Source organism: Lissotriton helveticus, chromosome 4_1, assembly GCF_964261635.1.
Source record: "Lissotriton helveticus chromosome 4_1, aLisHel1.1, whole genome shotgun sequence".
NCBI classification, from domain to species: Eukaryota; Metazoa; Chordata; class Amphibia; order Caudata; family Salamandridae; genus Lissotriton; species Lissotriton helveticus.
In genome coordinates, this window is record NC_136063.1 from 1,910,476,503 (window position 1) to 1,910,492,067 (window position 15,565).

Here is a 15,565-nt window from a genome sequence, read left to right on the forward strand (position 1 = left end):
GCACACCTCTGTACCACTTATGCTGATAGAGCAAAGTCAGACAAAGGGCTCCGTTTATTGGGTTGTGATGGAAATTCCTCCAATTTTGCGCAAGAAATGCTGAATTCTGGAGTAAACCACGTGTTAAATTTAGACCACTGTGGAGGGGTAAATTCCAGGGTCTGTCTTCCTCTCGGCGTATGCAGACAGGGGTGGATTTTCCATTCCAATCCCAACAGGCTATTCCAGCCTCTGCACACAGCGGTACTCCCTGTACCGGCCAGAAAGACTGACTATTAACTGCACGTCCCGAGACTACGTGGGCTGCTGGTTAACTCCCGTTCTAGGAAAGTTATCGGATCTAGCCTCAGGCAGGCACATTAATCGCAGCCGCTGCGCCTCTCCGCCCTCACACCTTCCAAGCGCTAGCTCTCGCCGCTCCCAACGGACAGACACCTGGGCGTTGATTTTTTTTTACGTGGAAACGATGGACAAAATCTGAAGGCCACGTGCCTGCTGAACTGCACACAGGAAGTGACATCTACCCCCGTGACTCCCGCAGACAGACGGGGTCTCACGGACGTGGAAGGGGGTAGTTTACGCAGGATAATGCTTACAGGCTATAGCATGGACAACAGTCGCGAGGGAAGAGAGGCTGACTCAGTAGTTCACATACAATAGCAGAGGAGTTGGCAATTTTTAATTTTCTATTTAAAAACAAGTTCATTATACCTAAAGTCCACGTACATTAGCTTACTACTCACAACTATACAAATAAAGCACCCAGTGATGTCGTACTGTATGTGTAAGCTTAAGTGAGCTTTAAATCAGAAACTTCACAGTAAAAACAACCGTGTGACAACAACTTGAGTGTCATTCCGTTTTACCATTTACCATCCCATCCCAGACAGAGGGAGTCCTCGCCTCCAGGGCTCTAGAGACTGGAAGGCCGGACAGACTAAATGTAAGATACAGGACGGGCTGTCTGGGCCAAGAGACAGGGAGAGCAGACATGGGACTTAGGCCTAGAGACAGGGAAAGCCGACAGCCAGCCTGGATCTAGAGTCAACAGTCAGTCTTGGTTTAGAGACAGGGGGGCTGGCATTGGTGCCGGACACAGGGAAAGCGGACATCCAACCTGGATTTTGAGACAGGGTGAGCCAACTGCCTGGGTCTAGAGATAGGGAAGCTGACAGGCTAGCCTGCCTGGATCCTGGCACAGGGCGAGGAGGGACAGAGCAGGCAAAGGGGTATTATGCTAGAGATTGGTGGAGCGGAGTATACACAGAACAGGGGTGGAGAACAGTCGGGATGCTACATACCACTGCATCTCACAGCTTGGCTACTAGACAGCGGGTCTCACAGCCAGCTTGGCTACTAGAGAAATTGGGTCTAATAGCCAGTCGGGATATTAGAGAGAGGGGGGGCTTGTTTACCCTGGAAACGGGAGACAGTGGAAACTGAGGGGTAGGAACCTCGAGACAGGAGTTGGTCACAGCCAGGGCCACTGAAATCATGTGATATTGCAGCTGCAGCATTTTCCACATTATCGATTTGCCACAGAATCAATCATCTGCTGCATACTCTTCAGATTTTAACAAGAAACAATTGTGTCCAGCTCAAAAGGAGCAAACGTGTTAAAAAATATGGCAACACGTTGCCACACAGCAGAAGTCCCTTAACAAAAATGTGATGGGTCACCTTTCTGTTGATTAGTGATGTATTTGGGTGTCAAACTTTTCTTAACGAGGTGAAACCTTTGCCCAGATAGTGTAACATGGTCAAAGTATGGCAGAAAATAAGCCTGGGCACCAAATTAAAAGTGGCCCGCATTAGTTAATCAGACAGAAAAAATGGCCCACATTTGCAAATCAGAGCAGTTTTCCACTTGTAAAGAAATGCTGTATAAGTGTTTTGCAAGATAAGGGATCCTGCATGTATTTGCATTCGCTGCAGGCATTATTTATAGTAATATAACAAAAATCAACAGTAAAAACAGGCTCACCATACCATAAAACAGTCCCACAATCAGAATAAAAAATAAAAATAAAACACTAATCTGTCAGATCAGCCACTCTGGCATTGCCAGATTGCCTAATAGGCCAGTCTGACCCTCAGTGTTAACATGTAAAAATGACAAAACATTAGGTTATACTATCACAAAATGTGTTGTATTACGCCGTAAAATGTGCCCTTTCTTGCTGCACACTATAGTCAAACCTGGCACATAGTTTGGTCTTCCCCTGCCGCATAATTTCAGTGGCTCCACTCATTGTCAGCCAGGGGGAAGAATGGTCAAGTTTTTAGAGACAGTGGCTGCTGGCAGCTAGGATGCTAGAGAAAGGAGAGATGGGAGTCCTGGGAGATACCGAGGAGGGGGGCTGACATTCTTTTGGGATGCTTGAGGCCGGGTTCTGGAAGATGGCAGGCAGCACGGTTCTGGAGACAAGAAGTGCTCGTGTCAGGATCTTTCATGCAGGGGGGTTGACAGAAAGCTATAGATGAGCACCCCGGGGCGCCAGTCAAAAAGAGAGTTCAGGAGACCACGGATCTGCGGCAGCGAGGATGCTAGTGACATGTGGGGCTGACAGTCCACCAGGGTGGAAGAGACAGGGTGGTCTGCCAGTTAGAATATCAGATAAAGGGATGTTTGGAAGTCATGATAAGAGAGATGTGAGACTAGAAGTCATGATACTAGAGACATGGAGGTTTGCAGTCCCAGTGCTAGAACTAGGGACTTTGACAACCATGCATGTCGTGATACTGCAGACATGGAAGCTGGCAGCCACCACGCGACTGGAGTAGTGGTACCCGACACTCTGACAGGCTGAGGGAGACGGGTGTCTGGCAACAAATGATGCTGCCAGAGACAGGGGCAGCCACGGTGCAATGCTAGAAACAGGGGCTGTCCGTTAGTCATGATACAGGGTTGCTGCCATCATGGAAAAAACATTGAAGCTAGCAGTCATATCCCAGAGGTTGCGAGTCACGATACTAGAAACAAGGAGGCTGGCAGTCATGATACCAGGGGCTGGCAGTCATTATGCTGTAGTCAGTGAAGCTAGAGGTCATGCTACTAGTGGCTGTGAAGCTAGCAGTCATGATACCAGTGGGTGTCACTCAATCATGATGCTGGAGACAGTGAAGCTAGCAGTCGTGATACAACTGGCTGTCAGTCGTGATACTAGAAACAAGGAGGCTGGCAGTCATGATGCTGTAGTCAGTGAAGCTAGAGGTCATGATACTAGTGGCTGTGAAGCTAGCAGTCATGATACCAGTGGGTGTCACTCAATCATGATGCTGGAGACAGTGAAGCTAGCAGTCGTGAGAATACTGGCTGTCAGTCGTGATACTGGAGACAAGGAGGCTGGCAGACATGATACCAGAGGCTGGCAGTAATGGTGCCAGAGACATGGAAGCTGGCAGTCGTGACACAAGAGGCAGGCAGTCATAATACCAGAGGCTGGCAGTAAAGGTGCCATAGACATGGAAGCTGACAGTCGTGGCACTAGAGGCACGAAGGCAGGCAGTCATGATACCAGAGGCTGCATTCGTGAAAGTAGAGGCACATAGGTAAGCAGTTGTGATGCTAAAGACACAGAGACTCACAGCCACGATACTAGAGACAAGGAGGCTTGGCAGCAGAGTCGGTCAGTCACGATACTACAAACAGGGAGGGAGTCCGTCACAATTCTAGAAGCACGGGGACTGGCAATCTTCATACTATAATAATTGAGACTGGCAATCACGAGACTAGAAACAAGGAGTATGGCAGTCACGACACGAGAAGCTTGGGGACATTACTATGAGCATGGCGGCAGGCGGTCATGTTAGTAGCGACAGCTGGCAGTGATATCAGAAACTGACAATCGTGATACTGGGAACAGTGAGGGTGGCAGTCACGATTCTAGAGACAGGGAGGCTGACAGTCACAGACAGGATTCTTCACTCTGGGATGACTCCATAGAAAAGGCAATAGTGAAGACCTGCCAGAGAGGGGCTGACTGTCTTCACTCAGGATGTGTGAGCTGGCAGTCAACAGTGGAGCGTGGAACCCATAAAGGGGGGCAGCTGGCAGCGAGGGGGGGTCCGCACACCAGAGGAACACGCAGTCGGATTCCCGAGACAACGGAAGCGGGCACTCGGAGCCCAGAGACAAGGGGATGTTGGCAGTCAGGGTCCCAGAGACATTTGAACCCGATGGTCAGTTTCCACGGGGGCTGCGTGCACGAAGTTGGTGTTTCTTCGACTCACACACTCACCGTTAATCTCCTGGTTCGGAACATCGATCTGGTTAAAGCCCTTGGAAATGTAGGCTCTGCGGACCTCCGAGCAGCTCCTGGACTTCAGGTCTCCCAGCGCAGAGGCGATCAGAGCCGCTAAAGTGCAAAGCAGGCGCAGGCAGACCATGGCGGAGGCGCTGGGACTGGCAGCCCGACACAAAACAACAGAGGGAAAAAAAAGTTTTAAAAAGTAAAAAAACAAACAAAAAAGGGCCTCCTTGTGCAGCAGCGGCGATCTGTGGGTTTCGCGCACAGTCCGCGTCAAATCGCTCCCACAGATAAAACGGGCCGGGCGGGGAGTCCAAGTGTCTGCAGAGAGGTGCTGCTGCTGCTGCCCGGCCCGGTGCCTCCAGATCCTGTGCTCCCTCACTGCTGGCTGCCCTGCGCACTCTCTGTACTCACTCCCAGCAGAGGCTCCTCTGCAGCCAGCGGCACATGGGCGGCAGGCGGAGCAACGAGAACCAGCTCTAGAAAACCCGGACATGGAGCGCCCTGGGCTGAGCCGGAACGAGGCACAGATTCACTGCTGGAGCACCAAATCCCGGAGAAAGGAGTTCCGGATCCTGGCACGTGGATTCACTCAGGATGCGTGAAATCGTGGATTCGGATTCATCACGTCACTTACAAACTTCATGGACCCAGATTAAATCAACAGTGATAGACAAAGCTAAAACGAAGATAACAAAACACAAGACGTTGTAAATCTCTGTCCCTGGGATCTGACTTTTAGGAGTGTCTGGGTGTTGGACGCTGCAGATTTTTGCTGCTAGCTCTCATACTTATGTAATTTTACACACAAGCAGGGTTGTACTGAGACAGATACAGGCCATTACACCAAAGTAATACAAATGCCACCCATTAGCGAACAGATAGTTAAAAAGTGGCTCGTCCCACATTCTGAAAATTGGGGCACTTTTGAACTTGTAAAGACATACTATGTAGGTGTTTTGTAATTTGCGGGTGACTGCATGCATTTGTGCTTGCTGGGTCAATGTTTTTGGTAGTAAAGGATAAATCAACACTTAATCAACAGTAAAAACGAGTCCACCAAATCATAACATAGGTTCGCAATGAGCCAGAAAACCGGCCCACACTGTTTTTTAAATTTTTTATTTCAATAGTTTTTATTAGCACATTTTTCATATATACATACAGTACAGTGATATAATTGCCTCGCGGGCTCCGTAAGGGTTACAACGGGCATAGCGGGCCAAATGGTGGGCGTATACCACTCGATCGATTGTATATGCATTCTGTTTAGTTTTGTTGCACCCTTGTACAAGAAATAAAGAGATGGAGAGAAGAGGGGGAAAGGAAAAAAGAAAAGAAGAGGTGGAGACAGAGTTAGGTTGTCGCTCGGTTATGCTGTGCCAAACACAGGTGGTCGATGGTGAGCTGGGGGTCCTCCATATGACCATCTCACAGGGGTTTGTACGTTCCCAGGTGTTTGTCTAGGGATGTCCACATTTCGCCTCTCGCTGTGTGGTTGGGGGTGTGTGTTGCCGCTATGTTGTCTGCCCCCCTCAGGAAGGTAATCCAGTTGACCCAGCCCTTGAACGTGGCTTTTCCTGTGTTTTTCCAGTTGGCTAGTATCGTTTTGACTGCTGTCGTGAGGAGGAGGTCTATCAGGTCGCCATCCTCTTTTGATTGGAGGTCTGGGGCCATGAAGGCTGTCGCTAGTCCTACAAAGCCTGGCTGAATGTCCCTCCCAATTACCTTTGTGATGAATTAGGTGAGCGAGGTCTCCCTTCTCTCTCTTGCAGTTCCAGCAGGTGTCAGTATCACTGACCCCTACCTCTGCGAGTCTGGCTGGCGTCCAGTAAGCTTTGTGTATCAGCCAGTATTTTGTCTGTGCGACTTGGGGTGATATTTTATTTTGGGACGTGGACAGCCACAAGCGCCTCTTTTCCCTCTCATTTAGCTGTCTGCCTAGGAGCTCCTCCCAGAATCCTATTGTTTTGTTGTTGAGTTTTGACGTTGTCGGGCTTAATAATTTGTATAGGTGTGAAGTGTGGTGGCCTAGCTTGTTCAAGTTCCTCATGTACTGTATGATTGAGGGTGTATTCTTGTTCAATTGGCTTTCGTGATGGCAGTTTTGATTTTTAGGAACTCATAGAAGTCTAACTCCGTTAGGTTGTGGAGGTTTTTCAAGGCTTCGAAGGTCAGGGGTGTATTGTTCTTTTCCAGCTGTTGGGGGGTGGATATGCCCTTACCAGACCAGGTGGTGTTGGCTAGGGGCTTCCCCTTGTTCTTAACTTTGGGGTTGTACCTTACGGACCCCCATTTGGTGTAGCTTATGCTCTGGTCCATTTTCTTGTCTACTTTTAATAGGGCTGCTTTGGTGTTTTTAAGGATGGCGTTGTCGGCTTCTGGGTGTTTTTTCACCGTGAGCAATGCTATGGGGTCTAGACCTCCTAGCATGGCTCTCTCTAGTTCTATATACATGTCCTTTTAAATATCGAGCAGAAAGGTGAGCTACTTAATATTTTGAATAATAAATTATATTTCCAACTTATTTGTATTCGACAAATGACTAGAATTACAAGATATTGAGATTGAATACAAACATCCAGACTCACTGCGAACTCTCGCGAGAATATAACAAAAAACTACTTGAGTAGTCCTCAGTTTCTCTGCATACACTCGCGAGAATATAATAATAAACTACTGGAGTAGTCCGAGATAGATCCAGCATAGTGTTGACAAGAAACTACCAGAGTAGTTCGTAACAACGCTTGGACGCACAGGAAATGATGCGGCAATTAGAATTAATTAGTAAAGAAAGAATGGCGCTCTTTCATGTATAAAATCTCCCAGAAAAGAACGTATCATTCATTTCAAATCGAGAAGGTACGAGTGGAGCAGGGAGGCCGACGGACCATAAAACGGTAAGTGATGAAGCGGGTTATTTGAAAGATTAGAGCAGTTTATCTCACACTTTGAGCAAACAATGCTCGAGTTACGAGGGAGTATAACCATGTAGCCGAACGAATCCTATGCTTTCACTCTAGAGCGAAATATAGAAGGGGCATGCTAGTGAGGGACGGTGCAGACTGACGGATGCAACCGTTAGGTAAATATTGGTAGCTGAGCGAGTCGGTCGGCTTGATTATCAAGTGGCCGATATCAGGGACTCGAGCCAAAACAAGATGCCGAGCGAGACTGATGGCTTAGATCCAGAACGAGAAGCACTAGAAGCCTGACAAAGAAGGATCTTGTAGATTGACGGTTGCAACTGCCAAAGTTAATATTGAGAGTGGAGCAGTCCGGGAAGCTTGATTAACGAGCAAGCCAAATCAGGAATTGGATCTTGAATTCCAATCAGACCAATCAAGAATACCAGGGCACAAAAAGTTCTAGACATGAGAATGTATATATATAGCTAGGGAGAGTAGGGAATATAATAAGAGCAATTTCAAATAAGATAATAACAGCAGAGAATAAATTCTTTAATAGGAAATGAATTGTAAAGGACCAACTAGTCGTAAGACGAAATTTTAATTTCTCTTCTTTAGAGCCTGACAATTGAAGAAATCAGTTCTCTAAAGGTCGATTTAGAGGATAATAAACCTGTGTATGTTTGATCATCAAAGCATCCAGCCATGAGCTACACATCGGGCTTATTTTTAATAACAACAGGGTAAGTGAAAATATTCCCCCCTCCTTTAAAATAGAGGATAAGGAAACGGGTGAGATATATCTAAAATGGAGTTTTCTATTTCTCTTGCCAAATAGGGTACCTGCCCTCCACTTATCATAAACGGTGGCTCCCTCAACCTTATGCGAGCACACAGATATTTAAAAGGTAAAGAATAGTGCTAAACAGTCATGCACAAGCGGAGATTCATTATGATCTCTTTATTAATAATCTATACTTCTCTAAATTTAACATAGTGCAAGATCCACATGTGCCCAAATATCCAGTGAATATGTACTATTCTGGAAGAAGTAGATTTTTTATGAATACAGGAAGAATCCTCGAATTGAATACAGAGGACTGAAATTAACCTTCCTGTAAGGTATGCATCGTTAAAATTATTCATTGTGTAACGAAGAGAGAACTGGTTAAATATCAGCTCTCTCGAGTAAGAAACTCCCTCCCTTGAACCCAATTCCAACATACCACCTGTTTAATAAAAGAATTAAAAAGAATCACTTGTGCCTCGAATATTTAGATATTGGTCTAATTGTATTTTTGTATAATAAAAAAAAATGCAAAGTGATTGATGTACTCTATGCAAAAAAGAAATAATCGGTTATATTGTGTGTAATTGTATGTTTCTCTTTAATCAGAACCCTGTCCTGATGAAGGTGTGATCAAAAAACCGAAACGCTGCGTCGACAACTGTGTGAATTTTAACCTGTTCTTGATGTGCATTGACACATTTTTAATATTGTTTTAACTATGGCACTGCATATTTTTGCAAAAGTATGTATTTTTTGAATTGAATAAATTGTACACATTTTTATACATCATTTTAAAATTGGTTTGATCTCATTTCCCTTACAATTGTGATTTCTTAAACACGTGGTTATGTCTAGATTGGGCCCGGGAGTTTCTATTTAGCATTCTGTTTCGTCCAATCCCTGGTCAGATAGGGACTCTTCTTTCATTTCTATCTCTCTAGTTCTAACCATACTGGCGTGTATTCCTCATCAGGGGCTAGCCAATGGGTCCCTTGTCTGGCTAAGCACGCGGTTTGGAATGTCTTGAAGATGGTTATGTTGAGTCCACCTAAGTTTTTACTCAGTCTTAGTTTGTGCAGGCTTATCCTGGGTTTTTTATCCTTCCATATGAATTTGTTAATCATGGCGTCTAGTTGTTTGTGGAAGTCTATTGTGAGTGTAAGTGGAAGCATTCCTATCAGGTAGTTGATTAATGGTGTTATCATCATCTTGATGGATTCCACCCTTCCCCACCAGCTTATGTATTTGGGTGACCAGGCGGTCAGTTTATCCTTGATCTTTTTTAGGGTGGTGGTCTCATTGTTTTCTAGGGTGTCTCTGAGGTCCTTCCCGAAATGTAGACCTAGGTATTTAAGGAGCTTTCTTTGCCATGCTAACCCTGAATCGCCCAGGGCCGCCCTACTTGTATGGACGTTCATAGGTTTACATTCGGACTTGTCTCTGTTGAGTCTGTACCCCGAGACTTTTGCATATGTCTCAATGGTTTTCATTAGTGCCGCTATAGATTCTGTTGGCTTCTTGGTTATTATCAAGACGTCGTCAGCGTATTCTGCCAGTTTCACCGTCTTCCCGTGTGTGTCTACCACCGCAATGTCAGGGTTGTTCCTGATCATACTGAGGAGTGGTTCTATAGCCAGTAGGAAAAGGGCTGGCGACAGCGGGCAGCCTTGTCTCGTTCCCCTCTCTAGTAGTAATTGCTCTGAGGTACCTCCATTGTTTACCACTCTGGCTTTGGGTTTGTTGTATAGGGCCATCACCATCCCTCTGTAGGCCTTACCTAGTCCAAACGTCTTCATGCACTGTTCTAGGAATGGCCAAGACACTCTGTCAAAGGCCTTTTCGGCGTCAAGTGCTATCATGACCGCTGGGTCAGCACTAGTGGCCGTGCGGTTGATCAGGTGGCAGAGAAGTCTTGTGTTGTCCTGGGAGTGCCTATTCTTGATGTAGCCTACTTGTGAGTTGTGTATGAGGTGGGGGAGGTAGTTATTCAGTCGATTAGCTAGAATTTTAGCATAAATTTTGCAGTCAACATTAATCAGCGAGATAGGCCTGTAGTTTTGGGGGTGTTGTGGGTCTTTGCCCTCTTTCGCTATTACTATAATGTTGGCCTCCGCCATGGTGTCTGTCATTTGTCCCTTCTGCCCACAGTGCTGGAGGTAGCGCTTGTAGAAGTTCGCTGTGTACCCATCTGGCCTGGGTGCTTTGTTGACTTTGAGGGACTCTACCGCTTTTTCGATCTCCGCGCCTGTTATGTTTTGGTCTAGTAGCGACCTTTGATGATGTGTTAGAGTGAGGAGGTCCAGTTTGCTTAGCAGGTCTGCCCCCGTCTTCTAGTAGGTTTTTGTCTGCTTTGTATAAGTCGCCATAGAAGTCTTTGAATGTTTCCAAAATTTCTTTGTTGGCCATGTGGGTCTTTTTCGCCTTGTCAGTGATTGCGGCTATGGAGTGCTGTCTCTGTTTTGCTTTTAGGTAAGACGCTAGTGCCCTCCCTGCCTTGTTGGCCGTGCACAAATTGATCGCTTTGTATTTATTTATCCACATGCCTGCCCTTTCACTCAGGATTCTGTTTAGTTCATATTTCTTTTTAGTCAGGGCAGTCAACATGTTTGCGTCTGCGAGATTTGCACAGTGGCCTGTCTCCAGGTCTCTGATTTCGTTCTCGAGGTCTTTGATCTTTTTATTTCTTTCTCTATTCATCTTGGCCTTGATATTTAGGAACTTCCCTCTGATGGTGGCTTTGAGGGCGTCCCACAGGACGCCTTTGTCCACCACTGCATTGTCATTGAAGGACAGGTACTCCTTGATCGCTTCTTCAATCTCTGTGGCATGTGTGGTGTTCTGCAGTATGTCGTTGTTTAGTCTCCATCTGCGGCTTGGACGCTCGTTGTGCCTACCGCTGAGGGAGAGACTGATATGTGCGTGGTCCGAGATTGTTATGGGTGCTATCTCGGTGTGGTCAATGAGGTGTGTGTGTGTGGCTGACATGAATATGTAGTCTATTCTGCTGTATGAGTTGTGGGGGTGCAAGTAAAAAGTGTATTCCCTCGCGTCTGGGTGTTGTAGCCTCCATGGGTCTCTAAGGTGTAGCTTTGTGCATAGGTTTAAGAGCGTGCTCTGCTCTTGAGGTCTATGGCTTTGCCTAGTCGGGTGTCTGTCAATGGCCTGGTCTAGCACCTCATTCATGTCTCCGGCCAATAATACTAAGTCGTCGTGGGGGAGTTTGTCTAGTCTGCTCTCTACATCTTTCCAGAACTCCTTGTTTTCTGCGTTAGGACCGTAGACATTGGCTATGTGTATAGTCTCGTCCCCTTTTTTTAGGTTCGTTATCAGCAGCCTGCCATCTGCATCATTGTGGCATTCATGTATGGCTAAGTTACTTTTCCTATGTATCATTGTGATGACTCCTCTTTTTTTTCTGTATGGCCGGTGAGCAGAAGGTGCCGCTTATCCAGCTCGCCTTGAGACTCAGCGCATCTTCTTCTGAGAGTTTACTCTCCTGGAGGACATATACGTCTGCCTTGAGTTTTGCTAGGTATTCTAGTGTCTTTCTGCGCTTTACGGGGTGGTTGAGGCCTTTGACATTTAGGGACACTACCTTGATGTCTGAGTTCAGCTGGCTAGGTGTCTGTGTCGTTGTGGTCATGTATTTGCGTGTTTGTCGCGTTCTAGTTGGGTGTGTCCCGCATGCTGGTCGTGCAAGTGCTGCCCCTGCTGGCTTGCCCCTGGTTTCGGCGCCCTAGATTTCTGACCACCGTTCTTTGGCCAGATCACTGCGCTGTTTGTTCTGTCTCCGAAATGAGTGTAGTGCAAGGACAGAGAGTCTTGGATAGGAAAGAAGAAAGAAAAGAGAAAAAAGGCATAGAAATCTGTAGTCGTGTACCACCGTACTTGTAGAACCCCCCTCCCTTCCCCCTCTTCCCCCCCACCCCCGTGTTACGTACTGTAGGCGTGCGACAGTGATGATCCTCCCCCCCCCCCCGAGATTAAACTATGAGTTGGTCCCACTAGGTACTCAGGTTCAGTTAATGGAAGTTCCCTCCCCTCAATTGTTTATGTAGTGAGCTGCTATAGCGATTGTTTAGCACAGTCAAAAAGGATATACATCCAGGCGCCTGTCGTCTAAAGGCAGGGGTCCCAGTCTTTTTCCTATTAGAACTGGTGTGGAACATATCTCGAGGTAAGTCGGTAGTTGCGTATAGCTTCCTTGTTCCTCCAGGGAAGAGTTGAAAGAGTCTTGAGGTAGATGCGTCTTCCTGAGCGTGTCTTAGCTTGAAGGGTGGCGCCGGGCCACGAGGTAGTGTCTGTTTGTGGTTTAGCTGGTGGAAGTGTTCGTATTCATATTCCGTTGGTTTCTTCTTCGCCATTGTCCGATGGGGCTTGTCTCTTTCCTGTGCCGGGACTTTGTGCCTCCATTTCCTCTGTGGTGGGGCTTTGCAGGTATCTCCTGAGCTCTCCCGGGTCATCGAACATCGCGGTACCCCTCCTGTCCGTGATTTTCATTCTTGATGGACCTGCAAAGCTGAAAGTTATGCCTTCTCTTCTCATCCTGTCTCTTAGGGCCAAAAAGCCCTTCCTGGTTTCCACTGTTAACTTGGAGAAATCTTGTGTAATTATGATTTTAGTCCCGCTCCAAGTCAGGTTCTGGTTCTCCCTTGCGGTGGCGAAAATTGCTTCTGTATGGTGGCTGCGGAGCGGTTTGCATATGATTGGGCGCGGCCCTCGGCCAAGTTGGGGTTTGTAGGCTGGTACTCTGTATGCCTTATCGATTTCAAACTGCCTGTCAAACCTTATTCATGTTAATTGCGGCAGTAGTGTTTCTAGTAGGGCCACGCAGGACCCGATCTGGTCCTCCTCTCCTTCCGGGACTCCCAGGAGGCGAATGTTACCCCTCCTATTCCTGTCGTCTTGTTCTGCCATCACTTTTTGGAGGTGGTCTGTGGTCTTTGCTACCTGTGTCAGCTCTCTGCGGGTTTGCCCGCTGTTATCCTCTAGATCACTGATCCTTTTTTCTGCTGCTGTCAGCCTTCCATTTGTTTTGCTTTGATCTGCTCTTATAGCCGCTAATTCAAACTGCATGTTGTCTATTGTCTTCTTTGTGGCCTTGGCAAGCTCATTCCCTTCGGTTATATTTTTAAGGAGTGTGTCTAGAGTGGTTACGCTGTTCTGATTGTTCTTAAGCTTTGATGGGGATTCCAGTGTGTCTTTCCGCACCTTTTTGATTTCATTGGTGGATTTGCCGTCGTGCCCTGCCATCGTTGCGACCCCTCTTCTGGCTAAATATGTATGGAGCCTGTCAACCCTTTGTTGGTTTGAGCCTAGTCCTTCAAGTCTGAACCTGCAGGGCTCTCTGATTGTCCTTGTCCTGGTCTTGGCTCCCGCCAGTGCCGCTCGTGGGTGAGGGTTTGTGTGGGCTACGGTAGCCCTTCCCCCCTAGCCGATTTGATGGCCTTCTCTCTGGCTGTTGGTCCTGCGATCGCTTTTGCGGGCAGACTTGCTTGTTTGGTTGTCCGCTTACTGTTTCAGCTTGCTTAGTTTGCCCAGGTGTACCCAAGTTGAGGTGCTTTGTTTGTGGTCCACGCTCGCGGAATTTGAGGGTCTCGAATTGCCACGGCGTTGGGCTTATTTATTGTGGAGGCTGGCGTTGCCCTCTGTAGTCACTTCTTACTTCCAATGCTCTTGACTGCTCTCCTTATTGACTGCTACTCTCCCTGACCCAGATGGGTCGGGTAAGGCTGTGGGCGGGAATCGGCGGTATTGTGTCAGCGCACGGCGGATTCCCCTCACTGTGTGGCTCCGGCTTTGTTCTTGTCTGGCGTTTTTGGGTGTTCCCCTCTCTCCTTGCCGTTGCTTGTTGTTATGAGGAGGGGGTGGGGTGAGGCGCAAGATGGCCGCTTCCTTTCTCTTTGGGTTTCGGTTTGCTCTCCCCTCGCGCTGCTTTGTTTATTGGCTGGCGCGCGTCTCTTGGGCGCGTTTCTCTCCTCTTGTCCCCTGTTGCCGCTAGTCACGTTGCTGGCTGTGATCGGCTTTGCCTACGAAGTAAAGGGATGGGGTGGGGCTGGGCGCCAGGTGGTAGCTCCCGTCTCGTATGGCCGCGTTGGTCTCAATTTTGCCCCTTACTCTGCTCTTGTTTCCGCTGGTTTGTGTCCGTTTAGCCTTTTCGCTTCTTATCGCCCCTGATTGTATTGCTGGCAGTGATCCGCGGTGCTTGTAACGCGGAGTGGTGGGGGGGTTGCTGAGCGCAAAATGGCCGCCTCCGTTCTGTATGCGTTAGTTTCGGTTTCGAATTCGCTTGTTTTTCATCCGTCTCCTTCTTATTTGACTCTTATTTGCCCCCGCTTCTTTGGCATAGGTGCAGCCCGCTTCTCGTTCTATACCTGCCCGCTTCCCGTTCCCCCTCTCCTTACGCTCTGTTGTGGCTCTCTGAAGACTCTCGCAGCGTTTAGATGTGCTCGTATGCCGCCATCTTGGGCTCCTCTCCCCACCTCCTCTCCTCGTTCTTTTTCCCGGTGTTTTCTTCTTTTGCTTCCCCTCTGCCGTGGGTCCGTGTCTGCCGATTCGTGCTCTGTGCCTTCCTGCACATGATCCTTCCTCTTGTTCCGGTTTTCCTTTGCGCTAGGCGCTTTATTCGCCGTTATTTCCTCTCGGGGTGGCGGAGGTAATGGACTCAGGCACCTGTCCTCATCACCGTCCAAGCCATGCCCCAACCGTCCCACACTCTGACCAGTAAGACCAGCCCTTTGGCCAGTGCCTAATTTACCTGTTACCCAGGCGCTGACCTTAGCAAAGAGAACTTTTTCTTTTCTGCATTTCTCATTTGAAAGTGAATTGCTACTTTTATTCTTTACTTAAAAGTTTTTAGGGAAGCAAAATGTCGGCTGCTACTGTGGCCTTGTGAGCTGACTACTGCGTCCCCTCCTGCCAAACCTTTCCTCTCCAATTTTGGACCCCTGAATTGCATTGCAGTGAAATCTATCGTACTCGCTGATTCCTGCTGACCCCCAGCATGCTGTGGCGGTGTCAGTCCTGGTTTTGGGGAGTGTTGCGGGGTGGAAAACTCCTGGTGTTCTCTCCCCACCAGGTGATGCAGCCGAAGACAGGGGCAAGGAGCGTTAAGAACCGCGCTCCCCCTGGGAGCACTGCCGGCAGTCAGTTTCAGACGCCGCGGCGATGGTGTGCTCCGACGTGAAGAAACGCAGTTCTACCGACACATCATTAGACGGCCCTATAAACCTCGGAGAGCAGAAAAAGAATCCCTTCAACAAAACGGTGCCTGCTCTGTTCAAACTACCTGGTGAGAAAAACAAAATTTTACGGGAGCCCCCTGCCAGCTCCAAAGGTATTGTAAAAGCAAAGCATGACATACCAATGCCTGCCACTGCTGCTGCTGCTACTCCCACAGCTCCTTTGTCAGTTTCGCAAGGCATGGCGAAATTGCAGGAAGAGCTGCTTGCCCCTGGTGCGACATTGGGCGCCTGGATGTACGCTGATGGTGGTCTGACCACCACTCTGGGTACCGGGGAGCCCAAAGTCAGTCCCCCTCCTGCTGGTAACTCCCCTGTGGGCAACGATGGAACTGACCCTGCTGCTAAACAAAACTGCTGCATTATGGCACCAGT

At 48.0% G+C, this 15,565-nt stretch overlaps 1 protein-coding gene across 1 annotated transcript in view; it reads right to left on the minus strand.

Moving 5' to 3' along the window:
• The window catches only part of GPC4 (glypican 4), a 358,875-nt gene extending 354,148 nt beyond the window's left edge, over nucleotides 1-4,727 (minus strand). Inside the window, exon 1 of the mRNA XM_078688559.1 lies at nucleotides 4,242-4,727. Within this exon, the coding sequence (XP_078544685.1) occupies nucleotides 4,242-4,389 (148 nt within the window). The 5' untranslated portion in view covers nucleotides 4,390-4,727. The remainder of the gene's footprint in view (nucleotides 1-4,241) is intronic.
• Nucleotides 4,728-15,565: the final 10,838 nt, after the last annotated feature.